At 58.0% G+C, this 13,845-nt stretch overlaps 1 protein-coding gene across 8 annotated transcripts in view; it reads left to right on the top strand.

Moving 5' to 3' along the window:
* SCFD2 (sec1 family domain containing 2) overlaps positions 1 to 13,113 on the top strand; it is a 413,274-nt gene extending 400,161 nt beyond the window's left edge. The window contains exons 8-11 of one of the 8 annotated variants that reach the window (XR_012007121.1): positions 1,363 to 1,482; positions 11,301 to 12,347; positions 12,556 to 12,665; positions 12,761 to 13,113. Coding sequence is in view for 1 of the 8 variants with exons in the window: in XM_072775040.1 (XP_072631141.1) it covers positions 1,363 to 1,482; positions 11,301 to 11,393 (213 nt within the window). In the remaining 7 variants the exon portion in view is untranslated. The other 7 variants (XR_012007122.1, XR_012007124.1, XR_012007118.1 and 4 more) reach the window with 7 other exon arrangements.
* Positions 13,114 to 13,845: the final 732 nt, after the last annotated feature.

Raw genomic sequence — 13,845 nt, 5'->3', positions numbered from 1 at the left:
TTTCCTAAAGATCACAGTTTCCAGGATTCACCACGACCTGTTTTGGAGAAGGTTAGATCTGGGTCTCGATCCCCCCCCCCCCCACACACACACACACCATCTCTCTTTCCTTCTCTCCCTCTCTCCCTTCCTCCTTCCTTTTTTTCCATTCTGAGTTCCTTCTCCAGAAGCCAAAGAGTAACTTCTATAATGGGAAACACCGAATCTATTACCTTTCTAAGTATTTTAAAAATAAGATGTTGAAAATTGGGTATGCTGGGGCAAGGAAGCCAGAGGAACCCAGCTGAGCAGGGAGTTGGAGCAGGGCCAGGAGAAAGGGCTTGCCCTGGGCCCGCTGCCCCCCACCCCCCGGGGTCCGTCTGTGTGGGAAGATGGTTTGGGTGTGAGTGTGACTGAGCGGACACAATCCCCGCCTTTGGGGACCCTGCCTCGGCGGCGTCACAGCCTGTTGGGCCCACCGCGTAGGGGAGCTGGCACCGCGCTCCCTGCCGTGATGCCCTGCGAGCTGTGTCCTGGCTGCGCCCCAGCCCGGTCCACCCCGCGGGCTTCCACCTGCCCCGAGAACTTGGGTTCTCGCCCACACTGCCAGACCCGCGCCAGCTTCAGGTAGGGCTCGGAGCACACGGTCTTCAGAACCTCCCTCTGTGGCCTTCGGTTAGTCCCTGAGTGTTGGTCATTTTGCCACTTCCTGAGGGGTTCTGTGAGTCATTCTCCCGTTAGCATATAGGACATCACAGGGCCTCGGGGTGATGCTCCACGACGTCAGGTGGGCCATCCCACGCGGTGAGGCGCTCAGCTAAGGTTGGCTCGCGAGAGGGCGAGGGCGCGACATCTGCCCTGGACATGGGCTCCCCGGGCAGGTGCTCGGCTCGTGCGTGTCTTTACCCCTCCACCGCCAGCTCCCTCGGGCTCTGGCCGTCCATCCATCCCACAGACATTTACTGGGCACCTCCTGGGTGCCAGAAACTGCACGAGGTCAGCCAAGAGTTCAGCAGTGAGCCAGATCCCGGGTTCTGGAAGCGGAGACGGCCAAGGGGACAACGAACGGACGACCAAGTCCGATAACCACAGGCTGTGGCAAGCTCCCGGAAGGACGAGCTCCGTAACGAATAAGGGGCCTGCTTGTGCTCCGACCTGAAGGCGGCCAGGGAGGGAATAAGCAGTTGCCCCTCGACCTCAGCGTTTCTTTCCATAAAACCATCCAAGGGGTATCATGAGGTGACGGGGTACGGGTTGTTCACGCCGGCTGCAGTAGGGGGTGGCAGCCCTGGGGGCCCCGGAGGGACGGGGACAGGATGCCCGGCCGCACGGCGCTCTCTGCCCCCACCCAGCCGCTGGAGCCCACCCCGCTTTGTTCTGCAGGTGAGCCGGCCTCATCCCAGCGACCACCCTCTGCTGATCCTCTTCGTGGTGGGCGGAGTCACTGTCTCCGAAGCCAAGATGCTCAAAGACCTCGTGCCGTCCCTGAAGCCGGGAACCCAGGTACCGGGACTGCTGGGGGCGCAGAAGCAGGAGGGTGGCCGCTTAGGGCCCTTCCTGCAGCTTCCCAGCGCCTCTCCCCATCTCCACCTACCTTCCTGCTCCCACCCCCTCCGTCTGCCCCAGGGCCAGTGTCCCTTGATGGGGAGGCCCGGGGAGAGCTGTCCCTTACGGTCCTCGCCCGCCTCTGGGCTTCCAGCTGCTGCCATCCCTAGTCCCGATTCCTGAAGGGCACGTATTCTCTAGTGGCCAGTCAGCTCTTGATCACTCAAGAGTTGCTACTGCTTTCCAGGCTCCAGATACCTGAGGGCGACTCCCAGGGACCACGTCCCCACCGTGGCACCTGGAGGGCTGGAGGAATTGGGGGAGGCACATCATCAAGGCAGTGACACACGTAGGTAGCCTCTCTCTGTCACCTCCTGCCGGGTCCCACTCATCCCCCTCGTAAGTGGCCCGGGGTCAGGAACACAGACCCCTCGCTGGTACAGCTCTGCCGTTGAGCAGCTGGCGGATGTGGGCGAGCACAGGCTTCGGTTTTCCCACGGAGGAGCCGGGCTAGGGTGGCTGCGAGCCTTAGACGAGGGAAAGGGAGAGAAGGCACTCCCAGGTCGGTGGCGGCTGCACGGCTCTCGCTCTCCATAAAGGGGGGCCACCCTTCGCATCAGCTGCTCCTGGGTGTGACCGAGCACGCTCTGCAGGAGGAGATTCGGCTGCTGGCATGATGCTTGGGGAGCCCGGGGAGGCACCCTGGGCGCAGAGCCCCTGCCCTGCCTCCGGAAGTTCCATCTGTCTGGGGAAGCGGAGCCTGTCACGCGGTAAGACGTCAAGTCCTCGCTTGCGCAGGCTCCCCAAAGCAGACCATGGGACAGGGACATGAGAGCGGGTGGCTTACGTGGGGGATGACCCCAGGAGGGAGTCTGAAAAGACAAGACACTGGAGAAAGGAAAGCCAGGGAAGCCCAGGCTCCGTGCCCTGGGGGCCCCGAGGAACTCGGACGACACACCCCAGAACCGTCCTGCTGGAAGACGGGGGTGTCCGGAGCATCTTCCCATCGAGCCTCGCCTCCTGCTCCCCACCTGAGACTTGCCTTTGGGGGCCGGTCTCCAGTTCTGTGCCGCCTCTGCAGGCAGCTGCGTGGGCCTCCGGGGTTTGGAGACAGCAAAAGACATGCAGGGGCCGTGCTCTGGATGGCACGCGGGCTCACGCAGGGGACTGTCCATCAGAGCCGCACAGCATCCAGAGGGGGTTCCGGGCCGGGGGGCCGGGGCTTGGGCTCCCACCTGCACCCACGACAGTGCCTGTCCCCCTGGCCAGCCCAGGGAGCCTCCGTGATGGCCCTGCCCGCATCTGCACTTGGTGGCCCACCCCGGCCTGCCCCATCTCCTCAAGTGGACGTGGATTCCGTAACCAAAGCCGGGGCGCCCCGGGCCTGAGCACGTGGCAGGAGCTCTGCAGGCCTGGCCTGCCGGCTTGACGGGGTACAGAGCTGGCCCGGCGGGTGGAGGGGCCGCACCGCCGTGAGGCACAGAAGACCTGGGCCCGGGGCCTCCAGACACCTGGCCTCAGAAGGGACCTGAGGATCTCGGCAGCTGCCGTACGTTCTTGAACTGGGGGTGACAGTCGCTGGCTGTGACCATTCCTGCCCTCACTACCACCTGTCGAGGTCATAGCTGGCGGAATTTCGGACAAACTGGCAAATCCTGCCCCATGTAACATCCTTTCGGCAGCACCAAGGATCTGTCTACCGAGCCTTTCTGAGCAAGACTTTTTAGTTTTGTTTTTTTTTTAAATCAGAAAGCACACTTCTCACCGCCCCTAACAGGGTGAACCAAATCCTTAGCTCTCCAGAACGGCGCCGCATCCTAACAGCCCGACGGACACCCTAACCCTCACTCTAAAAGTATAAAAGGCGGATGTTGTTCAAAGCGGCGTGACCTGAGGTTGACAACCCGGCCCCGGAACCTGCAGCGGCTTTGCCACAACCTGACCCCGTGCTCAGGCTTCTGCAGAGGGAGCCCCTCCAAGAGTTTGGGGCTCAAGGCACCGCCGGGATTGCTGTGTGTCCGTTGTGCAGAAAGTTCCACCGAAGAGCTAGCGGGGCCCCAGGAAGACGCCCCGCTCCTCCCAAGGCAGCAGCGGAGAAGAGCGGAGGGGTTCTCTATTGTAGAGCCCTTCGTCCCCTAGCTGCTGAGAGGCGGTGGGTACCGGGTGTTGGCTGGAGGGACACCTGCGGAGGCCGCTCCCCCTTACTCCGACCTCAGCAGACTCGCAGCTGCCCTGGGTCTGCGGCCACCTCTGTGCAAATCTGGGACCGGGGCCGCTGCCGGCTTTTGCAGGTGCAGTGGAGATCAGGCCCTGCTGCCCCGGCTGGCCGCGGTGGCCCTCATACTGGGGCCGTGACCCGCTCCGACGCTCAGGTCAGTTGGGGAACACGGGCCAACTAACCGAAAAGCACCGGTTCTCCTGGATCGGCGTTGCCAACAGACCTTCAACCAAGAAGCCAACGCCGACGTGACTGCCGACAGGAACAGCGGTAGTGGACGGATCCGACCCCGTATCCTGTTGGACCAGCCAGCCTGCACTCCAACGTCTCCAGGGGCGAGGACTTGCCCCCCTCCCGGCCCCCCGCAGCCCTCCTGAGTCTCGGAGGGCCTCACTGCTACGACTCGCTCCCCTGGATGAGCCCGTGTCTGCCCCCTCGGAGCCCCGCTCCTCAGTGCCGCTTCCCCGCAGGACTGACAGGCGAACCAGCCCCGTCCCCCTTCCACGGGTTCGCCCCTGGGTCTGCTCTTCTGCACACCGAGGCCTCTCAGTCCCCCGACGTGCCTCTGAGTGTGCCCTGGCAGGCCCTGGGGGGCCCTCCTCAGCCCCCGCCCGCCTCGGGCCCACCGCAGCCCACGCGGCGCAGCACACCGTCCGAGGGATGGACTCTGGGCTCGGTTTTCACTGCTCCAGAAGCGTCGGCATCGACTGAGTCTCCAGCCTTTTCTCTCCCAGTTCCTCGGTCCTGCCAGTATGACTCACCCATCCTGGGGGCTCTTGCTCGCTGGCCCTACTGCGTGCCCTCCCCTCGGCCGGAGAGGAACGTGCAGTTCTGGCTCTGGAAGGACTGCAGGGCCCAGCAGGTCCCCAGGATGGGAGAGGGACCTCGGGCCCAGGAGCTGCCCGGGCCCTCGCAGGAGTCCACCGCCTGCCGGGGGGCCTCTTCCTACTACTATTCTGCTTGCTTGCTCCCCTCCAGCCTCAGGACTTTGAGTTTCTTTCTTTTTTTTTTTTTTTTTTTACTATTTTGTTCCCAAGCACTTGAAGTAGGGTCAGGCTTGCTGGGTGTCATGATTGCGGGTTGATTGCTGAGTACTGAACACTAGCAACTTTCCTGGTATTACTGTCGCAGAAGGTCAAAGGGGCTCTTCCGGGGAATTCGCCAACCTGTTGATCGGCTCCTGAGAGCCTGGACAAACTAAAACCAGCCTGACTCTTGTATCCGTTCCTATTAATCCCCATCTTCTCCAGATGCACATCTTCTATCTCCGTGTGCCTGGGTGCTATGGGGACCCCAGTACGGGAGCCTACGGTCACAGCTACCAAATCGGGTTAGTGGGCTATCCGGTGACATTCGTTGAATGTCTGCTGAGTGCCCAGCACCGCTCTTGTGCCAGGGGTAGAGCAGCAAGCGAGCCAGCCCCACGCTTGCTCTCATGGGACTTACATTCTCATCGTGAGTGACCAACGTGGAACACGAGAAACTCCAGCCAGAGACAAGTGTCCCAAGAACACAGGCGGGGTTATGGTGGGAAGAAGTGGAGGGGGATGCTCCTTCCCACGGCACAGGCTCCCCGTGGAGGAGAAGGCTTTGAGAAGCTTTCAGGGACCAAGGAAAATCATAGAACCCATTTGAGGCACAGGAGAAATGATTTCTCTCCCGCGAAGCATGACACATGGGATCCAGAGACCACGTCTGCACCTGCTCGTCTTCCAGGACGGTTGTCACACTCTAAAACGGGCGTGTGTCCTCCGCTCTCCATCCTCGGTTGTTGGTCCGCGTGCCGATGGGAAAAAGCCGGCAGCTGGAGAAGGCCCTCCTCCGTCCTGACTACAGAAAAAGGGGATCGAAGAGGCGGCTCCCGCCACCCCACCCCACACCCCCCCCACCGTGAGGCGGGAAGCTGTGTAGGCTTCCCCTCGCTCCGGAGCGCGTGCCTGGCACCGGCCTCCGTCTCACTTGCTGCCTGCTGTGGGGCCCGGGCCCAGGCGGCCCTGCAGGCTAGGCTCCGTGCCTGGATGGTGGCCACGAGGCCCCAAGGGAGGGACCGTCCCAGAAAACACAGGGGAGGACCAGCTCGGGAAACAGAGGAAGGCCGTGTGGGCACATCGGCCCCGCCATCCACTGCTTTTCATAGGCGGGCACATGCTGCCCACCCACACTTTCTAGCAGTTCTGCGTTTCTGGAGCTGCCTGTTTACTCAGCGTGTAATAGAAAAAAAGGTCAACTGAGAAGCATGTTCATACACAGTTTCGCATAACTTTAGGGGTTCAGGATGCCGAAATCCTGACCCTAAAACCCGGCTCCGGGTTCTTCTCAGATTGATTGAAAGGCCCAAGGAGAGGAGTCCAGTGACTTCCTGTCCTTTCTTTTTCCAGTCTAGATTTATTTTATTCTCACTCTCTCTCTCTCTCTCTTTTTGAGATTTATTTCTTTATTTGGGAGGTGGAGAGGGCCTGAGGGAGAGGGTGAGAATCTCAGGCAGACTCCACACGGAGCAGAGAGCCGGACCCGGGGCTCGATCACATGACCCTGACCCTGACGACCTGAGCTGGAATCAAGAGTCAGCCGCTTAACTGCCCGAGCCTCCCCGGCACCCCTAGATTCATTTTATTCTGAAGTTTCTTACTCTGAGGAAAACATCAGTGGGGTTTTAAATGGATCTTTTTTGCCCGAGTTAGCCTGGAGCCCTTATAACCTGCCCTTGAAACTCTGGAGAAAGTACAGATGGGGGTATTGGATGGCAGGCAGTCCACGAGTTCACCGTACTCTCGTCCACGCCGCCCTTCACTCCTGTGAATCAACAATTCTGAGATCATTTGCAGCGTGAGGTTTTGTTCTCACGTCCCCTCCACAAGGAACTTGTTAAACAACCCTCAGAAGGCACACAGGTGAGGAAGTGACCTGCGATGTCCCGCGTCTGGTTCTTTGGGCTACTCAGTCCGCCAAGCTCAGAGGCGGTGTGTTAGCAGGTCAGACAGTTCACAGGGGGTTCCCAGAAGGCCTGGTCGTTAATCTGCTCTCCCACCGGCTTAATGACACAAACCTTCCGCGTCTAACACGCACGTATGAGTGGGTGTGCGCACGCATGTGGCACCTGTGCAAGCAGGGGTAGGCCGGGCCTTGAATATGCGCTGGAGCGCAGGGCCGGCTCGGAGCCCCCAGGCCACCTCGGGCTTGTTCAGCGGCTCTGGAGGCCCTGGGGGGCCCTGGGGTCCCCGCTCCCAGCCCCCAGCCCAGACATGTAAGTCTTCATCCATACCCTCGGCCGTCTGGACAGAAACCAGTTCTCTGAAGGAATATTGCCAACAACCAAACATTCGATGGCTGCTTATAAAATCCTAATTGTCTAACAGGCCAGTCTCAGACCCTCTTAAATTCCTTCCCATCTTTGGCCATCTTCTGGTCCCCCGCTTGGCTAATTTTTTTAGAATTCTTAGAACTGTTTTTCATCCACTAATGCAGACATGCCTCGGTTGAATGGGCTGAAAACCTCTAAAAACGTTCAGATGGGTCTGAAGACCAACAGACACCGAGAATACGCCAAAGCTCGCGGCCCCTCGACGGCAACAGGCTAATGGGGCGATGGCCACGCAGCCCTGCCCGCGTCCCAGCAGGAAACTCACACAAATAGTTGAGCTGATTAGAGACCATTTTCCCAGAGCTGTTGGCGCTCTGCTACGAGAGCCTCCCGGTGCGAAAACCTTCCCACCGACCGTTGCTAAACCCACTGCCTCCTTCCTCGTCTGACCGTTCACCCACTTGATCACTAAGTCACTGTCTCCGGGGCCCGCTGGGTGTCAGGCACTGTGCGAAGACACAGCAGGAGGACGCGGGGAAGGCAACAGGGGACGCGGTGTGATACCAACAGCCGTGGGAACACTCTCTGTCTTGAGGAGGGGTGGTCCTGGAAGGCTTCCTGCAGGTGGTGATGCCGGAGCAGACTGTTGAAGGACCGAGAGGGCCTCAGGCAAAGAGCAGGGGAACTCACATTCCGGGGCAAGAAGCACCCCCAAAGTCCCAGCTGCGCAGCTGCCAGTAGTTTAGGGCGGCAGAATGTGCACCTGCTGGCGGGGGGGGTGGGGCCTGGGGCGCTGAGCAGCCATCGGATTCCCAGGTCCTGGAATGCTCTGGGGGGTGTTGGGTTTATCAAAGGGCGGGGAGGAGGCGGTCAGGGTTTTAGGCCCATGAGAAACACAGGTTTAGGTTTATACTTGGGGAGGACGGTGACTCGACTTCCCCCGTGGTGGCCCCGGGGCTGCTGTGAGCTGGAGAGAGGGAATGTCGCAGAGGGTGAAAGTGGTCAGGATGTGACGCTAATGAGCACAGCAACACAAGTACTGTTCTCAGCCCCACGAGGGCCTGTCAGCTGCGCCGATCCCGTGCGCCCTTCCTAAGGGTCACGTCGGGTGGCATCCTTACTCCCACTTCACAGACGAGGCCATCGAGCCCAGGGGGAGGAAGATGAGGCCCAGGTCAGACACCCCTAAGTCTGTGCTCTCACCCAGTACCACCCAGCAGGAGGCCTTGGTCTCCACCTCCCCCTCCTCAGAGACCCCCTGGCTCCCTTCACACGCTGCCCTGGTTTTCCATCTGTTTCTTTTTTTTTTTTTTTAAGATTTTATTTATTCATAGAGACACAGAGAGAGAGAGAGAGGCAGAGACACAGGCAGAGGGAGAAGCAGGCTCCATGCAGGGAGCCCGATGTGGGACTCGATCCTGGGTCTCCAGGATTGCGCCCTGGGCCAAAGGCAGGCGCTAAACCACTGAGCCACCCAGGGATCCCTCCATCTGTTTCTTTTCGGCCCTCCACCGGGCTCGTCCCAGGCCCCTCTGCTCCAGCCTGCGTGCTAAATACCTGCCTGTTTAGACGGGAGGGGCCTGGTCTTTGGTTCCAGCTCAGGGGAGGTCACAGCTCAGGGGAAGCCCAGCACACGGTCCGAGGGATGGACTCTGGGCTCCAGAAGCGTTGGCATCTGAGTCTCCAGCCTTTTCTCTCCCAGTTCCTCGGTCCTGCCAGCATGACTCACCCATCCTGAGGGCTCTTGCTCGCTGGCCCTACTGCGTGCCCTCCCCTCGGCCGGAGAGGAACGTGCCGTTCTGGCTCTGGAAGGACCGCAGGGGCCTGCAGTGCTGGGGGGCACAGGCAGGTCCCGAGGGCAGGAGGGGGGCCCTCTGCAGCCTCACAGGAGTCCACCGCTAGAGAGTACAGAAGAGACTTTGGTTCCTGTGCACACATTTAAAAAAAATACCCGAATAAGGGTGTCCTACTTGGTGGTGGAGGAGTCCTAGCTGTACACAAAGCCCACCCAGAACTATATTCAGAATCCTGTGTGTGTGCACAGACACGTATTTTTCTAGAGCGTTCTTAGCTTTTGCAACATGCAAAAGGAGACCTGTGACCCAATCACAAAGCCAGAATAAAACAGCAGCTCACAATTGCCGAGCGCCTCCTGTGCTCTGCGCACTGGACTTTACGTAATCCTCGCTGCAGCCAGGGGCTGCTGCTTTCCTTCTGGGATGCGCACAGGAAAGCTCCCAGGGAAGTGACTTCCTCTGGGGCACGTGGCCAGTCTGCAGTGGAGCCGGGCTCTCCGGGGCTCTGATGCGGGTGCCCGCCTAGGCGCCACCCGGGCGGCTTGGCGTGGGGAGATCCCGAGGAGTCAGTGAAGACCCTCCCGAGAGTCCGTGTCCGAATGGTGTCTACGCCGTGCGCGCAGATAAGGGGATGCTAACGTGCATTTGCTGCCCTCAAGCTCTCATCACCTGGCTTTAAGGATGACTGTGGGCCCGGACTTTAGTATTTGTTTTTCCGCCAAAACTACAGCTTGGCTGACATTAACTGTATACTGTTTAAGAAGATTCTCTCTGGAGAAAAAGTAAAAATAGCTGCGTGCAAGGGCTACCTTTTGTTTTAAGCAGAAAACGTTTTCATAATCCTCGCTTCTTGAACAAAGGGAAGAAAACGATAAAATGTTTTCTTCTCTCCTTCCTCCCTTGACTTCGGCCCCACCTGCCTTTCCTCCATGTGGGAGTGTGGACTCTTGTTTTTGACCGATGGGAGCTGGGAGCTGGCCACGTCATCGGCTTGGGTACACCTGGAAGGTCTGGGGGTGGGGGTGCAGAAGGAGGAGGTGCGCGAGCATGCGCATTCCCGGGCCGTATGGCCAGGTGAAGCCCGGTCCCCTCTGCTCAGGAGCTGGGCTGAGGAATTCCAGGTCTAGAACCTCCTCCCCCATTCCCAGCGGCAGCTCCCCAGCTGGCCATCTCTGCAAACCTCACCAGACCCAGCCCAGCCCCGCTGAACAAGTTGCTCGGGTGCTACAGAGAGAAAACTGCCTGAGACGCAAGGTCCAGACCAAAGGACGCAGCAGGGCAGAGAGGCCCCAAGGTCCCCGTGGGCTAGGGGAGCAAACCAACCTTGCCCAGACCCCTTGACGTGACAGGAGTGACCACGTGGGCAACTGGATGCTGGGGTCAGCCTGTCTGGTCGGAATCCTAGCCCAGCTATCTCCTGTGTGTCCTTGGGCAAGTGGGTTGAGCCTTTCTGTACTTTATCTCCCTTAACTACAAAATAGGAGTAACGTGTGTACGCATGGCACAAGGTTGTGATGAAGATTACGTGGCTACCAAGAGAGACCAGCCTCAGAGCCTGGCGCATCCTAAGAACCAATAAATATTAGCCAATACCATCATTAGCCCACCATCGTTATAGGTCGAATCGTGTCCTCCTCCCAAAAGATGCTGAAGTCTGAACCCCTACAGCCTGCAAATGTGACCTTATTGGACATAGGTCTTGGCAGGTGATCGTGTTAAGATGAGATCATTAGGGTGAGCTCTCATCCGGTATGACTGTGACCTTATTAAAAAAAAGGGGGGGTGAGGGGGGAATTTGGACAGAAAGACACACATAGATGGAAGACAGTGCGAAGGCACAAGGAAGCTGAGAGGAAAGCATGGAACTGATTCTCCCTCACAACCCTTGGGAGGCACCGACCCCAACAACACCCTCGTCTTGGACTTGCGGCATTCAGAACCATGAGACAATAAATTACTGTTATTCAAAATGTCCAGTTCTGGGGACTAGGAAGTTAACAGAGTCATCATCATTTTCACCCACAACGCCGTCCGCCTCTTGGGTGTCCTTCTCATGCTCCCTGAAGGAGCGGAGGCTCCCTGGAGAAGAGAGAAACCTCTCTCTCTCTTCTCTCCCCCCCGCCCCCCTTGGTCACATCACTGGATCCCAAAGCTACAGTATGATCGGATTCGGTTCAGCCGCCGGGTGGTGGCTGGGCGAGGCCATCCTGGGTGCCAGCGGCTTAAAGGTTCAGGAACCCTGCTGTCCCACGGGCCATCCTTCCCAGCCTGGGCACCCGTCCTCCCACCCAGGACACTAGCCTCCAGTGGCCTTCGAGCTGCCCCCCCGGCTTTCCCCCCACAGTGCCCCACTCCACGCCTTCCCCCATAGAAACACATTGCCTTTTCTTTCCCGACGTCCGATAACCTGGGGTCGGCTTCCCTAATGGTCTGCGGTGTGTTTGTCCCCTCCCGCTGGTAGGTCATCGTGCTGTCCACGCGACTCCTGAAGCCGCTTAACATTCCTGAGCTGTTATTTGCCACCGACCGGCTGCATCCAGACCTTGGCTTCTGAGCGATGCTGCTGCTGCTGCGATGACACCTGCCCGTGGTGGAAACACCTGTATTGCCGCCTGCCGCCCTTCACGACCCGCCTCCGAAACCAACGTCCTCTGCCCATTGTGGGGAGGACGGAATTCTCCCTGAAGGGTCTTGACCACACGTAGCGAAGGACTGCGCTCGGATTGCCAGCGATTCTTTAAAAAAAAAAAAAAAAAAAAATCATCTTCCTAAAGGTATCAAACTTTCGGCCTGCTTCACTCAACCTAATTCTCATTTCTCCTTCGCCCTGTTGACCTTCCCGATTCCAAGGGCAAGGTTGTCAGCGCTACGTAAACACCTGTTGGCAAGCGCTGGCGGATTACGAGCCGTTTGGTCTGCAGTCGCTCAAGAAATGAGACCTGCTTTGGACTTCCGGGTGCGAGGGAAGTGTGGCTTTCCCTAAGATCATGTAACTGGGGGGAACATTGCAGATGGGATCTGGGACCTCGCTGAGAGGCCGGAGGGGCGGGTGGCAGCCGGGGCCTGCCCTGTCCACCCGTCCGGCCACTGTCCCCCGTGCTCGCACGCAGGCCCACCGGCCCACTTGGAACAGTGGTGGGGGAGGTGGATTGGGCGGCTGTCCCTGCCTAGCAAAGGGCTTCCTCCCCGCCCAAGGGAAGGCCCCCTAAAGGTGTCTGGTCCAGGGAGTCCAGACGGGGACCCCGACCCCCGGGACCTCCAGGAGTCCGCGTTTCTACTGAAATAGAAAGCTCGCTTTTTCTGTTGGTCTGACTTTTCCTTCCGGTTATGACAGAAAACCCTCGACCCCACGAGTGAAGCTAGTTAAGAACCCCGGCAAACATTAACTGCTTGGAACCCAGCTATGCATTTGTGTAGGTGTAGGGTTCGTGGAAATTTCTAGCGCCTCCGAAAGATGTTTGTAATGAAGAGGGGAAGCGGAAAAACCGCTCTAGAGTGGATTAAACAGGTAGGGACGCGAAATGTCAATCAAAACACTCACACATGTCTCAGATTTTAGTTCCCTCTAAAATAATGTCATTTTATGAAAAAGACTGTGAAGTTGGAAAGCATTCGGAGACACGATCACAGCAGGTCTTATATACACCAGTGTTCTTTTTCTTTCCTTTTTCCTTTTTTTTTTTTTTTTCTTTTTTTGGTCCGAGTATGCTTTCCAGCTAACTCCAGTGGTGCTGATCCTGGAGAGCCCCCACGCCTCTTTCATTCCTCTTTATCTAGAAGCTTGAATCTGAGGAAGGAAGAAAATGGCAATAGCCCGAAAGAAATGGTAATTACAGCAGAGATCGCTCTTTTCTAAAATTAAAAATAATAATAATAATAATAACCTGTTATGTGTGTCAGTATGTGTTCATTCATTTCCAGGTACTGAGTGACACGTTCCAGGCACTGGGCTGGGTTCCGGCCACGCTGGTGAGGGACCCAGACGCGACGCCCCTGACTCTGGGGCTCTCGCCGACTGAGCAGCTGGGGCTCCTGGTGCCCTGGCCCTGTGAGAAGTTTTACACCGTATGTCTGTGTGCAAAGGTCACTCTCGGGGCACCTGGGGGGCTCAGCGGTTGAGCGTCTGCCTTTGGCTCAGGGTGCGATCCTGGGGTCCTGGGATCGAGTCCCGCATCGGGCTCCCCGCAGGGAGCCTGCTTCTCCCTCTGCCTGTGTCTCTGCCTCTCTCATGATTAAATAATAAAATATTTTTAAAAAAAGAAAAGGAAAACAAACTCTCTGGAAATTTAAAAACCAAACTGCTAACAAGTAGTGACCTCTGGGAAGGGGTACAGGTGGGAGGGCTCAGAAAAGGGGGAGCCTCGTTCTCTGTAGACTTCTGTGTTGTTTGAGTTTTCTTCGCAGCGAACACGTACTGGTGTATCACTTGTGTGGCTTTAGTGCAGCCCTACAAGTTCTTCTTTTAAAAAAAGGATACTCACAAGCTTCTAATCTGGACTCACACAAGCAGGACGCCCCTGATTGTTAAGTGTGGTCGTCCAGCAGGTACTGTGCCCCCCCAAGGGGGCCAGGGGGTGCGAGGGGGAAGATGTCACAGGTTTGCCTTAGAACCATCCTCTTGCATCTCTGTGGTGGCCGGTTGGCCTAAGGGAGCTAGACAGGCAATCAGTTAGCGGAAGGCTTTGGACAAACGAGAAGGCTCACGGTGACCGGAGTGTGTTTGGAAGAAGGTAGGGCCCATGGGACAGAGCACGGCTCCTTGAATTAGGAGCAGAAGCATGGGATCCCCGGGGGGCCCAGCGGTTCAGCGCCTGCCTTCGGCCCAGGGCGTGACCCTGGAGTCCTGGGACCGAGTCCCACGTCGGGCTCCCTGCATGGAGCCTGCTTCTGCCTCTGCCTGTGTCTCTGCCTCTCTCTTTCTCTGTCTCTTCTGAATAAATAAAATCTTTAAAAAAAAATAAAAGCAGAAGCATAATGGAAACTTGGTATAAATTCTACCAAGGGCC

The sequence above is a fragment of the Canis lupus genome, chromosome 14 (genome assembly GCF_048164855.1).
Source record: "Canis lupus baileyi chromosome 14, mCanLup2.hap1, whole genome shotgun sequence".
Taxonomy (NCBI): domain Eukaryota; kingdom Metazoa; phylum Chordata; class Mammalia; order Carnivora; family Canidae; genus Canis; species Canis lupus.
This window is presented reverse-complemented; position numbering and strand designations above follow the sequence as displayed.